Source organism: Schistocerca piceifrons, chromosome X (assembly GCF_021461385.2).
Source record: "Schistocerca piceifrons isolate TAMUIC-IGC-003096 chromosome X, iqSchPice1.1, whole genome shotgun sequence".
NCBI classification, from domain to species: domain Eukaryota; kingdom Metazoa; phylum Arthropoda; class Insecta; order Orthoptera; family Acrididae; genus Schistocerca; species Schistocerca piceifrons.
In genome coordinates this window covers 462690471-462706577 of record NC_060149.1, presented here as the reverse complement: position 1 = coordinate 462706577, position 16107 = coordinate 462690471, and the positions used below count along the sequence as shown (strand labels likewise).

The window sequence follows — 16107 nt, the reverse complement described above, 5'->3', positions numbered from 1 at the left end:
TGATATTCTATGCCCTGTTTTGTTGCCCTTCATGGCAAGCCATCCTGGGCTTACATTGTAGCAAGATAATGTCTGATCATACACGGTGAGAGTTTCTAAAGTTTATTTTCGTGCTCACCAAACCATACCTTGGCCAGCAAGGTCACCAGATCTCTCCTCAATTGAGGACATTTGGAAAATTATAGGCAGAGCCCTCCAAGCATCTCGGGATTTTAACAACTGGACATTCCAAGTGGGCAGAATTTGGCATGATATATCCTAGGACGACATCCAACAACTCTATCAATCAACACCAAGTCAATTAACTGTTTGCATAAGAGACAGAGGTGGACCAGTACGTTACTGGCTTGCTCAATTTGTCAAGTTCTTTCTCTTGAATAATCCATCCATTTTTCTGAAGTTCTAATCATTTGTTTGTCTGTACATGTACATCGCATCTACTGACTTCTGTCTCATTCAGGTAATTCCTTCTTGGTGTCTCATTTTTTTTGTCTTAGAGTGTATTAATTGTGATGTTTTATTGTGTTATGCACCTTATTTATTCTTATGTATTATGATGTAACATTAGTTTTATTTGGGAACCACTGCTGTAAAGAATGAAGAAATTGAGTTGTGTCTCAAATTTCATAGAACACTTAAATGGTTGGGTGGCTGTGTAATATAGTAATGTTGATCCTTGGGAGAATGTCTGGTTACAATGATAATCCATTTGAAACTTTCATGTAGTAGAAAATTTTACAGTACAGTTCAATAAATGTGGTAAAACTATGTAGGAAGTAATTTTACAACATTTCTGCGCATTTCTTGTGCATTTGCTGTGGGCTTTCAACAAGGAAAGTCAACTGCATTCATTCACAGAGCACTTCACAAGTCATCTTCAAACTTTTCAGAATATCTGTTCCTGAACAGTCAGCACGTACAAAAGCAGTAACTGAATTTTTTAACAACAAGAAGTATCAAATTCATAAATCATAAAGAAGTGTGGAGAGAGACTAGAAATAAGTGGCTCTGTAAATGTATATCAAAGTGAATTTAGTTACACAATGTTTACATTGTTAGGGATATTGCAGTGAGATATATTTGCATGAAGAACTACAATTTTATACACTTGCTTCTCTTGGTAGGACATCTACAACTGTTGCATAGGTCATTCATGATTGATAACATCCACATGCAGTTGTATTTAATTTTATTTTCTGTTAAAAGGAGGCAAAACTGGATTTCAGGAACATAGTTTTATCATCCGAAAAAGTACAACTACATTTGATTACCATATACATTACCAAAGTCTAAGAATTTCCTGCTTGCACGCCATGTACCAGAGAATTACTATATTACCCATTTTATTTTACTCATATTAATATGTTGTACATATTATGGTATTCTCTTTACAATTTTACTATAAGTTCCATAGGTTTCCTTACAGTTCAACAATATTCATTGTCATCACATTTTGTTATAATTTTTCAGGTGCATCAGAGGATCTGACTGTTGTCCTGAAACCTGATTGTGCTCTCCTTTCATAGGAAAATAAAATTTAATACAACTGAGCACAAGTTTTATCAATCATGTATCATTCTAGATAATCATTTATTACTTAAAATTTTTGTATTTATCTTATGGTTTGTTAATTCAGCCATGTCTAAAATGTGACTGAAGAGTTTTATTATACATTTAGATTGTAAATTAATGTAGTGACAATGCTGGTTAACTGTAAGTTGCTTTCTATGATACAGTTACTTTCTCACAATTAAGATCCAGGAGACAAAGAAAGGAATTTAGTCAGCAGTAGTGTTTGATAGTTCTTACCATCATCTGAGTCCTCATCTGCCTCTTCAAACATTTCCTCATCATGAAGTGGTATTCCTCCGATGTCTTCTTCCATGTACTGATCTTGCTCTGAAAAATATAGTTATTTTCTTTTGAAATCATATCCAAGCCACCTAGAAACATTTGTGTGTAACTTGTGATGCAGCTCATTTTTACAGATATGTTATGGCAAGGTTGATTAAAATAAAATCTCACTTTCAAGTTCTTCAGACTTCATCTATTTATTTCAGGGTAAATTTATATGTATGCCAAAAGGATAGGCAAATGGGAAGTGGGTGTGGTGCATTTGTAGCAGTAACTTGAATAATATTTTAAGGATGCATTCAATGAAACATATTTGTAGGTAGAAGTATCATTTTTAGAAATACTAGCTAAGTATCTGGTGTTGCTTGGGTATGTGATTATTCAATTCTATCAGTCCATCTCCTTCCCCCTCTCTCTGTCGATCTCCTCCTCCCACCTCTCTGTTCATCTCCTACCCCCTCTCTCTGTCCACATACTCCATTCCTCACTCTCTGTCCATCTACTCCTGCCCCTCTCACAGTCATTTGCTATTTCCTTCTCTAACTGTCAGTCTGTTCCTCCCCATGCAAATAGTAATGTTCTGCTCAAAGATGAAAAGTCTACCAGTCTACAAAGGTAATCTTCTTATCAAACAAATAGGTTGTGTGGTTTACTTCACTCGACAACATTTTGGTGCAGTAAAATAATAATTTTCTAGATGGTTGTGCATCCTGTCAGGTGCTGTTGTCTGCACACATGTAAGTGATGTAGAGAAAACATAAAAAGTAGGCTGCATGCCAGATGCAGATTTGAACTCAGCTCCTCCCAAATAAAACTCAGATGCCTACATCACTAAACCACTTGCTCAGACACTTGCTTAAGAATCAATGTACGAAGATGCTCTGTAACCAAACATATTACAGAGAACCAAATATTTAATTAAAAGGTAGTAAGGATTCTAAGCAATTTCAGCTATAATTAGCTATGCAAGTTCAAGTAAAAGTTATTTCTCATATTACTATCACTATAAATTTCCTAAATTGTGCAACTAATTTTAAAATACATGCAGTAAATGATGTAAACAGAGGATACACATATTTTAACACAAGGAGCCTGCTAAGACATAACATGAAAGGGGCAGACTGCAGTGGCTATGACCTGGGAATAAAATTGGATAACACAGTTCCAAGACAATCAGTAAGTTTGAAATGAAGCTTCTTTGAAGTGGCAGGGTAGGAGTTTCTCAACAAATGATAAATAATGTCAGTCTACTCCATTTCTCATATCATAATAGGAGGAATTACATAATCAGATGGTACTGACGACCTCGCTATTTCGTCCCCTCCCCCAAAACAATGAATCAACGTAACGGGAAGAATTAAACCATAAAAACAGTTTGTAACAACACAGTCATTAAATAACAGTTAGTGATGATATTCCAAGCACTTACCATTCCAGTTTGCATGCATTTGGTCTTCGTTTATATCTTGATTAACAAAGTACTCCTCCTGGTTTATGCCTTGGTTATTATCAACATAATATTGTTGCTGATTTACATCCACATAATCTTGAACAATGTTCTCTGGCTGGTTGACACCTACATCATCATAAATAATGTTCTGTTGCTCTTCGGCATCTTCATCATCATCATTTATTATTATTTCTTCAAAATTGTTCACTTCAGCATTATTGTCTGCTTGCTCTCCATTATTTTCACTTCTCTCATCATCAGATGACTCTGGAAAAAACAGTAATTCAGATCAAAAGTAGCTAGGGCACCTTCAGAACATTAACAAGAAATTATAATCACTTGTGTAAAGCAGTAATTCCATACTAGTCATAAGAAGATCTTCTATAGAAATGATCAGAAAACATCACAGTGTGGCACTTGAAATCCATGGTGTATCTCAAAAGATTCTGAACAGTGCCAGAATGCTTAAAATTAACTTTTAACATGTTGTCAGGTTTGAAGTCATCAAATCACTGAGCATAATTAATACTGTACTTAATTTTACCCTATCTGATGTTCAATGGGGGACAACCATTGCATGCTGTTTTTGATACCTACAGGAAGTAAACTGTGCTGATATACAAACTGTGTTATAATTCCATTATTCTCAACAGGAAACTGGCAAAAGGTATACAAAGGCTGCTTGACTCACAGAATGTATTTAGGATGTTTTAAGAAGAACAGTTAGGAAAGGAGGAGCTGATAGTAGTCACTTATGAATAATGGAACTGATTAGTCTAAGGGACTAAATTAGTATATCATTAGGCACCATCCTAGATGTATCAAAGCAATAGATATGTTTTAAAAGGAATGAGAAGGGCAGCCTAATAGACTCTCAGTACATTCATCCAGGATGAGAAAAAGTATGCGAAGCAAAGGAAAAACCAGCTACAGTAGGAGATTCAAGTAGCATTTGATTTCTGTACTGCGTGTGTGTCGTGCAAGTAACTGCCAGGCTCCCAGTTACTCAGCCCACAATCTCTGCTGGTGGCAGATTGCTGACCCCATTTTCACAGTTTTAAGAGAAACTAATGCAGAGTGTAGATTGATGATTGAAGAATCTCCTTTTGAAGCTGCAAATGTTCTTGTAACAGCATCAAAATCTGATAAACTAATGCCTAACCATGTCAAAATACATTTGACATAAGTTTTCTCTACCAGAGCAAGAGAAAAATCAATATTATTGTTAGATTCTTGGAGTGGTCAGTGCAAAAGAACCATTTTGAGCATTGTACCTAAGGAAAAAGAACTTTTTCATCTGGTGATCCCAAAAGGCTCAACAGAACAGGTACCGCCACATACAGCTTACAATATTTGAAGAATTTTCAGATCGAGTTCTGCTGAATGATGATGATGTCAATGTGCACTTTCATCTTATGCTCAAAATTAATATAAAGACATCCAGTGTTTGATTTAAAATTCCCTCCAATATTAAAAATTGATATATATTCAATGCCATCGGAAACTTATCTCTATCTGGCAACATTGGGTTCAACTGTCAGCAGCAGTGCACCACTGCAACTAACGTGAGTCATGAGGATTCACAAGCTTACTAATACTGTCTGTCCCCCACCCCACCACCACAAACACAGGACACTGCCAAACTCGTGATGTGTCGTTGCAGTTTGCGGTGCCAGTGAACTATAAAGTGATGTGTGTTATGGGCAATTGTACAATGTTTTTTTTAGTAGCTAGTTTCTTAAAGGAAAAAATAAAAGGTATTAGTATGATGTGGACTATAATTTGAAAGTAACAGCATACACAGAATAACATTGAAACATAGCAGTTGATTGGCATTTTGGTCCTCCACCGACAGAGAAAATGATTTGCAATTTGTGGGCTGGTAAAGAAGAACTGGAAAAAAGAGGACTGACTGCAAAACAGCCAAAACTAAAAGGTGACAATTTTAAAGGTCACAGTTTTATAAACTTTCTTCAAGTGCCTTTGCTATCTAATAACAAAAATGGCAAAAATGTTGTTTTTCTACAAAAAAACTGTTTAAAAATTAAGGTGTGTCTTATAGTCCACAGCATCTTATAGTCCATGAAATATGGTAATCAAGCTGCAGACACTAGTACATGATAGTCTCCTTGCTGAGGTTTTCTAATGTACTGAAATGTGCCTCATACAAATTAAGATATTTAGAAGATCTGCTGCAGTAGTTTGAGAACCCTGTCGAATTTCGTTTTTTATTGTGTTGTCCCACATGTGAAGAAATGTCATTCACTTTATGTGCGTGGTGTAAAAAAAGGTATGTTTTAAGCATTCCCATACACATGATCTATATTTTAATGTTTTTTTATGATAACAATTAAATACTTATTATTTTGAATTAACAAAATACACATATCACATATGTGAAAAGGTAAACTAAAAAACAAAAATAAAGAAGGAATTTGAAACATAAAACAATGATTCCAAACATTAAAAAAAAACCAAGTCAAACAATTTGGTTAATAATAATTGTTTAGATATTTTAATTAAGTATGGTGAAAATACTCCAACACCAAAATGTGTATAACCTATTCTCTAAAAATAGCATTTCAGAAACCAGCTTCACTACCCACGGATGGACGCAGCATGAAAGTTATATCTCACAGAATTTCAAATTATTACAAAAGTTGGTTATGCAGTTTAAAGAATGCCAATTACATCTGAACTCTGTGTTTGTTGGAAACACGTGTGTGTGTGTGTGTGTGTGTGTGTGTGTGTGTGTGTGTGTTTGGAAACTTTTATAAGACTGGATTTGAGCGAATGTTATGGCCACCCACATTGCCCAATATGAATCTCATTGAACATTTATGAGACATAATTGAGTGGTCAGTTCATCCACAAAATCCCGCATCAGCAACAATTTCACAATTATAGATTGCTGTAGAGGCAACATGGCTCAGTATTTCTGCAGGGGACTTCCAATGACTTGCCGAGTCCATGCCACATTGAGTTGCTTCACTAAGCCGAGTAAAAGGAGGTACACAAACATACTCTGCAGGCCACCATATGATGTGGGGTGGAGGGTATCCTGTACCACTACTGGTCATTTTCTTTCCTGTTCCACTAGCAAACAAAGCAAGGGAAAAACGATTATCTATATGCCTCCGTATGAACCTAATATCTCATGTTCATGGTCCTTACGCGACATGTATTTTGGTGACAGCAGAATCATTCCGGAGTCAGCTTCAATTGCTGGTTCTCTTACATTTTCTCAATACTGTTCCTCGAAAAGAACTTCGCCTTCCCTCCAGGGATTGCCACTGGAGTACCTGAAACATCTCAATAATACTTGCATCTATCGGTAACAAATCTGGCAACCTGCCTCTGAACTGCTTCAATCTCTTCATTTAATTCAACCTGGTGCAGATTCCAGACACTCAAGCAGTACCAAGAACAGGTCGCACCAGTGTCTTATTTGCGGTCTCTGTTACAGATGAAACACACTTTCTCATAATTCTCCCAATAAATCGAAGTTGACAATTCACCTTCTATATCACAAACATCACAAGCTTGATACACTTATACGTCTTTGCAATGGGAAATTGTATATGTGATTGCTCTTGGGCTCGCAGATTTTGGCAAAAGTCATCTACAAACTTGCGGGTTCGCATAATTTTTCTTGTACCTGTCTCACGTTTACCACCTGACACAACTCTCTTGTTTCCCTCTGTCAATGATCAATATTGGTGAACTCTAGTTTGCTAGGAAGTCACATGTTCGGGTATCTTTCCTTGTGCAGGTGAAGGGGCTGCACTGTCATTCTCGTGAGCTTCTCCACACACACACACACACACACACACACACACACACACACACACACACACACAGAGAGAGAGAGAGAGAGAGAGAGAGAGAGAGAGAGAGAGAGGAGATGAAAAATGTTCCCAGTGCCAAGTTTTCCGCAAAACGCCATTTCTGGCTCGTGTGTTCTCAGTATTCTGTTGCTTATCCTTACACTTGATCCAGGAGCCAAACCATGAAGAAAGTAATTTAAACATGCATTGGTAAGATGGCGTACAGTCTGTGTGCCAAGCTGTGCTTCCCTCTGGTGTTCCACAAGTATAAAAACTAATGCTGTATTTCAGTGCTTTTCTTATCCCAAATAAAACGTGGTGTCTTAGTATTAATAGGACTATGAACAAAAACTTTCTTCCTGCTATTTTGTCAAAAACTGACATTTTTGCGACAGTGCCCATGTACGAAATGCCAAGCTGATTCTCACAAAGAAGAAAGTACCAACCAGCCACTGATGATAAAACTGTTCATCTATGTAAATAGCTTCATTAACGGTTTCGAGCTGACATGTTCGTTTTCCGACAGCTGTTCACATTTATATAGCATTTATCGTTGTTTGCATTAGTTGAAAAAACTTTCAACAACTAATGTAATATATGTGTGAACAGCTGTCTTACGACGAACGTGTCGGTTCTAAAACAGTAACGGCCTATAAATAAACAGCATTATTAAAAATGACTAGTTGCTGTTTTCTCCTTTGCAAGCTTCAACTTGTAAAAACTTTCATATTGCCTCTTTGAACCAGTCAGTGGTGCTATGACGAACAACATAATTCTGTGGCAGCAGAAGAATACCTTCTTTTCTGGATACAAGTCAGTTATATACAGAGATGCGTTGTTTCTTTCATTCTCCTGACAAATGTTAGATTTGGCTCTTAAAACGTTTCTACTTCAACTGTTCAACTGCCTATCAGCAGGTGAGTTACTTACTTTCCATGACGACGGGTTGTTATCAAACCAGTTGAAGACGATCTGTAAGTATGTCCGTACAGATTGCGTCTAAAGCACAGTACGAGGTGTGGCTAGAAAAAAACCGGACTAGTACTGGTGAAACAATAAAACGAATGCAATAAGGCTGAAAGTCGCGTGGCCTGTCACGTGACTCTCGCTCCGCCTACTGCTCGAGTTTCATCTGCCTCCTGCACTCAGTCTGCCCGTGGCGTCTGTTTTAAGTAGTTGACGTTTTGTCTGTGCGTCAGAAAATGTTGAGTGTACAGAAAGAACAGCGTGTTAACATCAAATTTTGTTTCAAACTAGGAAAATTTGCAAGTGAAACGTTTGTAATGTTACAACAAGTGTACGGCGATGATCGTTTACCGCGAACACACAAGTGTTTGAGTGGTTTAAACGATTTAAAGATGGCCGCGAAGACACCAGTGATGACACTCGCACTGGCAGACCATTGTTAGCAAAAATTGAAAAAATCGGTAAACTTGTTCGACAAGATCGCCGTTTAACAATCAGAGCAGTGTCTGAGTTAACAGGAGTTGACAAGGAAAGTGTTAGGCAGATTCTTCATGAAAGTTTCAACATGAACAAAGTGTGTTCAAAAATGATTCCAAAGTGTCTCACAATTGAACAGAAGGAACGCCGAAGAATGATTTGTTGTGACATCCTCGAAAACATTGAAAGTGATACCACCTTCTTACAAAATGTTATTACTTGCGATGAATCGTGGTTTTTTACTTACGATCCCGAAACTAAACGCCAATCGATGCATTGGAAAACTCCTGGTTCTCCACGACAAAAAAAAGCACGAATGTCAAAATCGAAATTCAAGGCAATGATGATTGTTTTTTTTTTTGACATCAAAGGGATTGTGCACATTGATTGGGTACCAGAGGGACAAACAGTGAATCAGCATTACTACATTAGCGTCCTGGCTACCCTATGTGAGCGAGAACGGAGAAAACGGAACGATTTGTGGAGAAAAAAGTCATGGATCCTTCACCAAGACAATGCCCCAGCTCACAGTGCGTTGTCAGTGAAGACGTTTTTGGCAAAACACAACATTCCCATCTTAGATCATCCACCCTACTCACCTGATTTGGCCCCCTGTGACTTTTTTCTTTTCCCTAAAGTCAAGTCAGCTTTGAAAGGAACTAGATTTGAGACTGTTGAAGCAGTAAAAGTAAAAGCGACGGAAGTTATGTATGGACTTACCGAAAATGATCTGCAGCATTGCTATGAACAGTGGAAAATTCGTATGGAGCGGTGTAGAGACCGAGGAGGAGAGTACATTGAAGGAGATAACATGAAATTGTAAATAATTGTAAACAAATGTTTTTTCCAGCATCAGTCCGGTTTTTTTCTAGCCGCACCTCGTAAGCAGACCTCAGAACAGTTACTCCGGCATACTAGCTGTGTGTTTACATCTTTCTTTGCGATTAAATCCCTCCAACTGTATGAGTAACACGGCATCAATAGATGGAGATGTAGCTATCAAAGAGAAACGCGGTAAAATACCTCTACATGCTGAAGTTACTCCATTTCTCACTATCTAATGGGTTCCTTGGTGAAAAACGTTCAAAAGTCATCTTCTACAATTTCCAAAATTTTGAAAATTGTTTAGTTACATGATACGGATGTCAGAAGATAATATTTTATAAATATTTTGGGCGAAACAAATAGTTGTATAAAACAAATTTACAATCTAACACAGACTCTGTAAAACTAAATACGTTGCCTAAGATACGAAGCAAATCACATAGAACACTGTATCACGTCTTGGGTAAACTCTATTACTAGTTCATGAAACAGTCATATTTCGATCAGGATGCCGTTGACTCTGACTATTCCTTAAGCAGGTATAGAGAACTTACAATCCACACGTGTAAGTGCACGTCCTAGTCTCAGATATAATAAATTTATGAGACTCTTTGTAAATTAATGAATCCAGCTTCTGAGGTATGGGGTATTTCACCTAACAGTTGTCCTTTGTAAATAAGTCTAAGACACAGCGCCTAAATCCGTTGGAGATAAGCTTTTATTGCCTAAAATGAAGCAACATTCTGAGGACAATACGTGGAAATGACCTATGTAATGCACCGCCACCAACAAGAGAAATGTGAAGGCCGCGTTTTTTCCTAGGAGTAGTCTGGCTCCTACTTAGTATCCATTGATGCTGTGTTATTCATAAAGCTGGAAGGATTTAATCGCGAAGAAAGATGTAAACACATAGCTAGTGTACCTGAGTAACTGTTCGATCGTCGCCTAACGTTACAGCCCTCTCGGCCAGGGGAATATTTGCACGTAAAAAAGAACAAGGGCACATGTATTGCTTACTCTGATTGCCCGGCAATAAAAGCAACGTCCTTGGTGTACGGTTTGAGTCAATCTCATGAACTTTATTTACTGTGATAGTAATTTATTCAGTCGAAGTCACGGCTTATTTCTATTTTGTTTACAACTACATAAGTTGCACCTAACATTCCACCTCGTTAATTTTTGGCCTGCAGTCATAGTATGTTCAACACGACTATCAAACGACGAACTTATGGACTCTTTCTATTTCTTTTTGAGAACCGTCTTACTGTTGCACCTGGGCATTCCACTGTGTACTATTTCTGTGTGTATTTTTTTCCTCATTGAATAAATGTTTTTCTTACGGTAGGACATATGCTGAACTAAATAATAGCGCACGAAGCTAAATGGTACTTACCATTGAGTGGAACAACGTCGTCATCAGAAGATTCCGAGGCATCTGAAAATGAAAAATAATAGTTTGAAGTGAAAGCTGCGTCTACAGAAATCTTAAAGAGAGAGTATTTTTTTCCTCATTGAATAAATGTTTTTCTTACGGTAGGACATATGCTGAACTAAATAATAGCGCACGAAGCTAAATGGTACTTACCATTGAGTGGAACAACGTCGTCATCGGAAGATTCCGAGGCACCTGAAAATGAAAAATAATAGTTTGAAGTGAAAGCTGCGTCTACAAAAATCTGAAAGAGAGCGAACAAGTCTACAGAAATCTTAAAGAGAGCGAACAAGATGTTACATTACGTAGCACTTAGAAAAACGTGAACGAAATGGACCATAACAAAACTTTTTAATCATTTTTCTGCTGAAATAAAATTGAGACTACACAAAATTACTGTTGAAAACGTCAACGAGCCGATAAGCAATAAATAAACAACTTTCCTGTTTTCTGTTAAAATCGACATCGAGGAAGAATGGGAAACCGCACATTTTCAGTTAGTTTCTTTATATTAAATTCCAGCATCAACAGTTGCCTTATGTCAGGGCCATAATTAATTCAAACGTCGGCAAGTTATGGAGCAGTTTGCGAAGGAAATAAAAGAGCTCAGATTCTGGAGGAGTATACCTGTTACAAACGTCGTTATTGACGATAGATCTGACCTTTGACCACAGCTCTAATCAGCTCGTCTTACAAATAATAGTATACTGTTTACCAATACACAATCCCCTAGTCTCCTTGATAAAAAGGTTTCCTTTGGTGACGATTATCGCTATAATCGCATCACGTTGCCGATTCCTGTCTTTTTTTGGGAATCTAGAAAGGATATACGAGGGCTATTTGCAAAGAAAGGTCCAATAGATTGCAAAATGGAAACTAAAGTGAAACTCCGATGAAAGTTTGCATAGATGTGGTGGACAACGTCTCTAGTATGCCCATAGATCGCGTCACATCGCTCTTTGCAGTTCCGAGCGTACATTGTGCACGTAATAATGCCTAGAAAATCAGGTATCCAAACAAGCACGCACATCAGAACAAGTTTTACCTCACCCCGGTTCCCAGAGCTCTTGAAGATAGACGTTGACTGTGGATATTGTATCAAAGACACAGTCCCATTGACTGTTCAGAGATTTAACTAAAACCGACGAAAGCCATAACCATGAATGAGCAGCACCTATTAGACGGAGGGGGTCCAACAGCCGATCAGTTCCAGTCATTCCACCAAGGAGGTAGTACACGGCTTGTGTTGTCTGTAGTTCAACCATGCCTAGACGGACAATACCACGGTTCGATCGCGTCCAGATTGTCACTCTGTGCCAGGAAGGGCTCTCAACAAGGGAAGTGTCCTGGCGTCTCGAAGTGAACCAAAGCGATGTTGCTCGGACATGGAGGAGATACAGATGACATGCCTCGCTCAGGCCTCCCAAGGGCTACTACTGCAGTGGATGACCGCTATCTACGAACTATGGCTCGGAGGAACCCTGACAGAAACGCCACCATGTAGAATAATGCTTTCCGTGCAGCCAGAGGAGGTCGTGTTACAACTCAAACAGTGCGCAATAGGCTGCATGAAGTGCAACTTCACTCCCGACGTCCATGGCGAGGTCCATCTTTGCTACCAAAACACCATGCAGCACGGTATAGAGGGGCCCAACAACATGCCGAATGGACCGCTCAGGATAGGCATCACGTTCTGCTCACCGATGAGTGTCGCATATGCCTTCAACCAGACAATCGTCGGAGACGTGTTTGGAGGCAAGTCGGCTGAACGCCTTAGACAAACTGTCCAGCGAGTGCAGCAAGGTGGAGGTTCCCTGATGTTTTGGGGTGGCATTATGTGGGGCCGATGTACGCCGCTGGTGGTCATGGAAGGCGCCGTAGCGGCTGTACGATACTTGAATGTCATCCTTTGGCCGATAGTGCAACCATATCGGCAGCATATTGGCGAGGCATTCGTCGCCATGGGTGACAACTCGTGCCCCCATCGTGCACATCTTGTGAATGACTTCCTTCAGGATAACGACATCGCTCGACTAGAGTGGCCAGCATTTTCTCCAGACATGAACCCTATCGAACATGCCAGGGCCAGATTGAAAAGGACTGTTTATGGATGACGTGACCCACTCTGAGGGATCTATGCCGAATCGTCGTTGAGGAGTGGGACAATCTGGACCAACAGTGCCTTGATGAACTTGTGGACAGTATGCCACAGCGAATACAGGCATTCATCAATGCGGAAGGACGTATTACTGTGTAATAGAGGTACCAGTGTGTACAGCAATCTGGTCCACCACCTCTGAAGGTCTCGCTGTATGGTGGTACAACACGCAATGTGTGGTTTTCATGAGCAATAAAAAGAGCGGAAATGATGTTTATGTTGATCCCTATTCCAATTTTTTGTACAGGTTCCGGAACTCTCGGAACCGAGGTGATGCAAAACTTTTTTTGATGTGTGTATGAGTGCGTGTGAGAATTTCGCCTGATTCCATGCAACCCACACAACGTAACTATCATGCATCTCCTTTTTCATGACAATTCTGGGCCGCACACTGCAGGGGCAATGAGGACGCTTCTACAGAGTTTTAGATGGGAAGTGTTCGATCACCCACCATACTGGCAGGACTTGGCTCTCTCTGATTTTCATCTCTGCTCACATGAACCGCTGACAATGAAGACAACATTTTAGCACAGACAGCAGGCTGCAGATCACTCTAGAGAATTGGTGCAAAGTACAGCCAGCTGCATTCTATTACAAAGTTACTGGAAAGATGCTATAATGCCACGACAAATGTCTCAGTCTGAATGCGACTATGTGGAGAAGTAGATGGAAAGTGTAGCTAACTGTTGCAGATAAAACATATTTAATTTTCACTGTGGTTTCGATCTCGCAACCGCAAAAACTTACTTTCCGAATAGCTCTCGTAGTTTGCAACCAGCTGGTCTTAAACGTGTTTAAGTTAAGAAATCTTCGAGAAACGATTAAAAAAGTTCGTCATGGCAACAATGAGCAGACTAAATCTTAGCGATAAAAGACGGAAGAAACGTGTGACATCTGTAGCATACCAATACGAGTCTGCTTACGGCGCCTGCAACAGTCTGTACGAGCAAAGATCTTTAGTATGATATTTCTGATTTCGTGTTGCTTGCATTTAGCCACACTATTACAAGGTAGAGACGCAGGATTTCACAGCGTACATTCACTGATAAGCCAAACTATTATGACCACCACTCAAATAGCTTCTTCATTCACATTTGGAACGCAATACAAGCAGCGGTTCTGCGTGGAATGGATTCGACCAGTTCTTAGTAGGTATGTGATACCACATGTCTATGCACGTGTCATGCAATTCCCATAAACTACTGGTCGGTGACTGGTGAGCTGGCGCCAGATAGTGTTTCAGAAGCGTTTATTCGGGTTTAGATCAAGCGAATTTGGTGGCTAAGACATCATAGTGAGTTGAATATCGTGCACCTCAAACCACTGTAGCACGATTCCGGCCTTTCTGCTGGAAGATACCTATGTCGCCCGGGGAAAACATCAAGCATGAAGCGACACGGATGTTTTACAGTAACTTTCTCGTAGCCCACAGCAGTCATCGTGCCTTCCACTATTACCACAGGTCAGGTGGAAGCCAAGGTGAATGTCCTCCACAGACCAACATTGCTTGGAGGATAGTCGTCACCGTTTATTGATCTGGTGCACACCAAGGGCACGTTACAACACATGCCTATTTTATGGAAAGGGAAATTGCGATGTTAATGTCCTCGTTGAGGGCAGAGTGTTAGAGCACATACGTGACTTTAAGCGTTTTCTAGGAGAACTATGACAGCTGCTTTCTATGAGGATGACATCCCGCATTGACATGTGTACCTTTTTAGGGATGCACACAGACCTGGGAGGTAGGAACTGTCAAGTTTAACATTCAGGTAACGACGATGCTATTGCAGACGAAACAAAAGGAGGGACTAGCCAAGACAGGTTAATGGCCGCGCGGGGTAGCCACGTGGTCTAGGGCGCCTTGTTACGGTCCACTCCGCTCCCCCCGTCGAAGGTTCGAGTCCTCCCTCGGGCATGGGTGTGTGTGTTGTCCTTAGCGTAAGTTAGGTAAAGCTAGATTTAGTAGTGCGTAAGCATAGGGACCGATGACCTCAGCAGTTTGGTCCCGTAAGACCTTGCCACAAATTTCCAAAGTTTACAGGTGAATGAAAGCGGCATGGTGGTTCATTCATCGAAACTATGTCGGTATTTGGCTGAAGCGATTTCGAGAAATGGTGGAAGACTTAAATCTGCATGCAACATGGCGACTTGAATACCGCTCCAGATGACTGTGAGGCCAGTATCTTAATCACTGTGCTGTGTCGCCGAGCCCATATGGTATGTGATAGGACATGACTGTATATGTTATTGGCAAAGTATGCGTTTTTATTCAATTAGATAATAAGGCAATGAAATTTACTCCACAAACTGCCCTTATACTTGGTATATTTTCGTACGATCTGATTTGGGCTTTAACGTTCGAATTCAGTGAATTTTTGAAGCTTTCTACACTGTTGACCGTTAAAATTGTGTCACCAGGAAGGGTTCAGATAAAACAATTTTATTTGTTATGTACATACAGTACTGAAGGAAGAGCAGAAGATTAAATTGTGCAGGTGATTTAATTTAATAAACGGATCACTACCTCTGCCACCGCAAGCGGCTCTAACTGGATAAGAATAGAGTCGGGCTGAGTTTGGATGAGGATATGTAATTTCATTATGCATCAACTTTACGCCACACTTCATCAGTCGCAGTTGTGAGTGAGTTGTGGCCTACCAGTATCTCAGCAACCCATGACCCAATGTTTTTAATTGGTGAGTGATCTGGAGAATGTGCCTGCCAGGGCAACATTCGAACACCATCAGTTACACCCCACGATAGGTTCAGACAGCACGAGCAACATGCGGTATTGCGTCAAGTCACGGAGATCCCCAAAATAGGATACCGTCAACGGTCTTCACACTTCTGAAATGGACGTGTTGCGATCGAAACCACCGGATTTGCAAAACAGATCTGATCATGCTGTAAATCCATTAGCAACCCATACATCAGACAAACAATGACGAATGCAATTTCGCAGCGTTCACCCCATTGTTCCGCTGTGGGTAAAACCGGAAGTCGTCTGATACACTACGCGATGCAGCTCCTACAACCAATGTTATCGTTGGGCCCACCATCGTCAGAGCACCTCTCTCTGCTGTCTCGCCAACAGTGTAGCTGCAAAATGGCCACTGAG

General features: G+C 39.9%; 1 protein-coding gene across 1 annotated transcript in view; it reads right to left on the bottom strand.

The window, feature by feature from the left end:
- Window positions 1–16107, bottom strand: part of LOC124723186 (protein PFC0760c-like) — a 125577-nt gene that overhangs the window by 57457 nt on the left and 52013 nt on the right. The window contains exons 3-6 of the mRNA XM_047248378.1: window positions 10985–11026; window positions 10793–10834; window positions 3284–3571; window positions 1810–1899 (exon numbers count right to left, since the gene is read on the bottom strand). Of these exons, the coding sequence (XP_047104334.1) occupies window positions 1810–1899; window positions 3284–3571; window positions 10793–10834; window positions 10985–11026 (462 nt within the window). The remainder of the gene's footprint in view (window positions 1–1809; window positions 1900–3283; window positions 3572–10792; window positions 10835–10984; window positions 11027–16107) is intronic.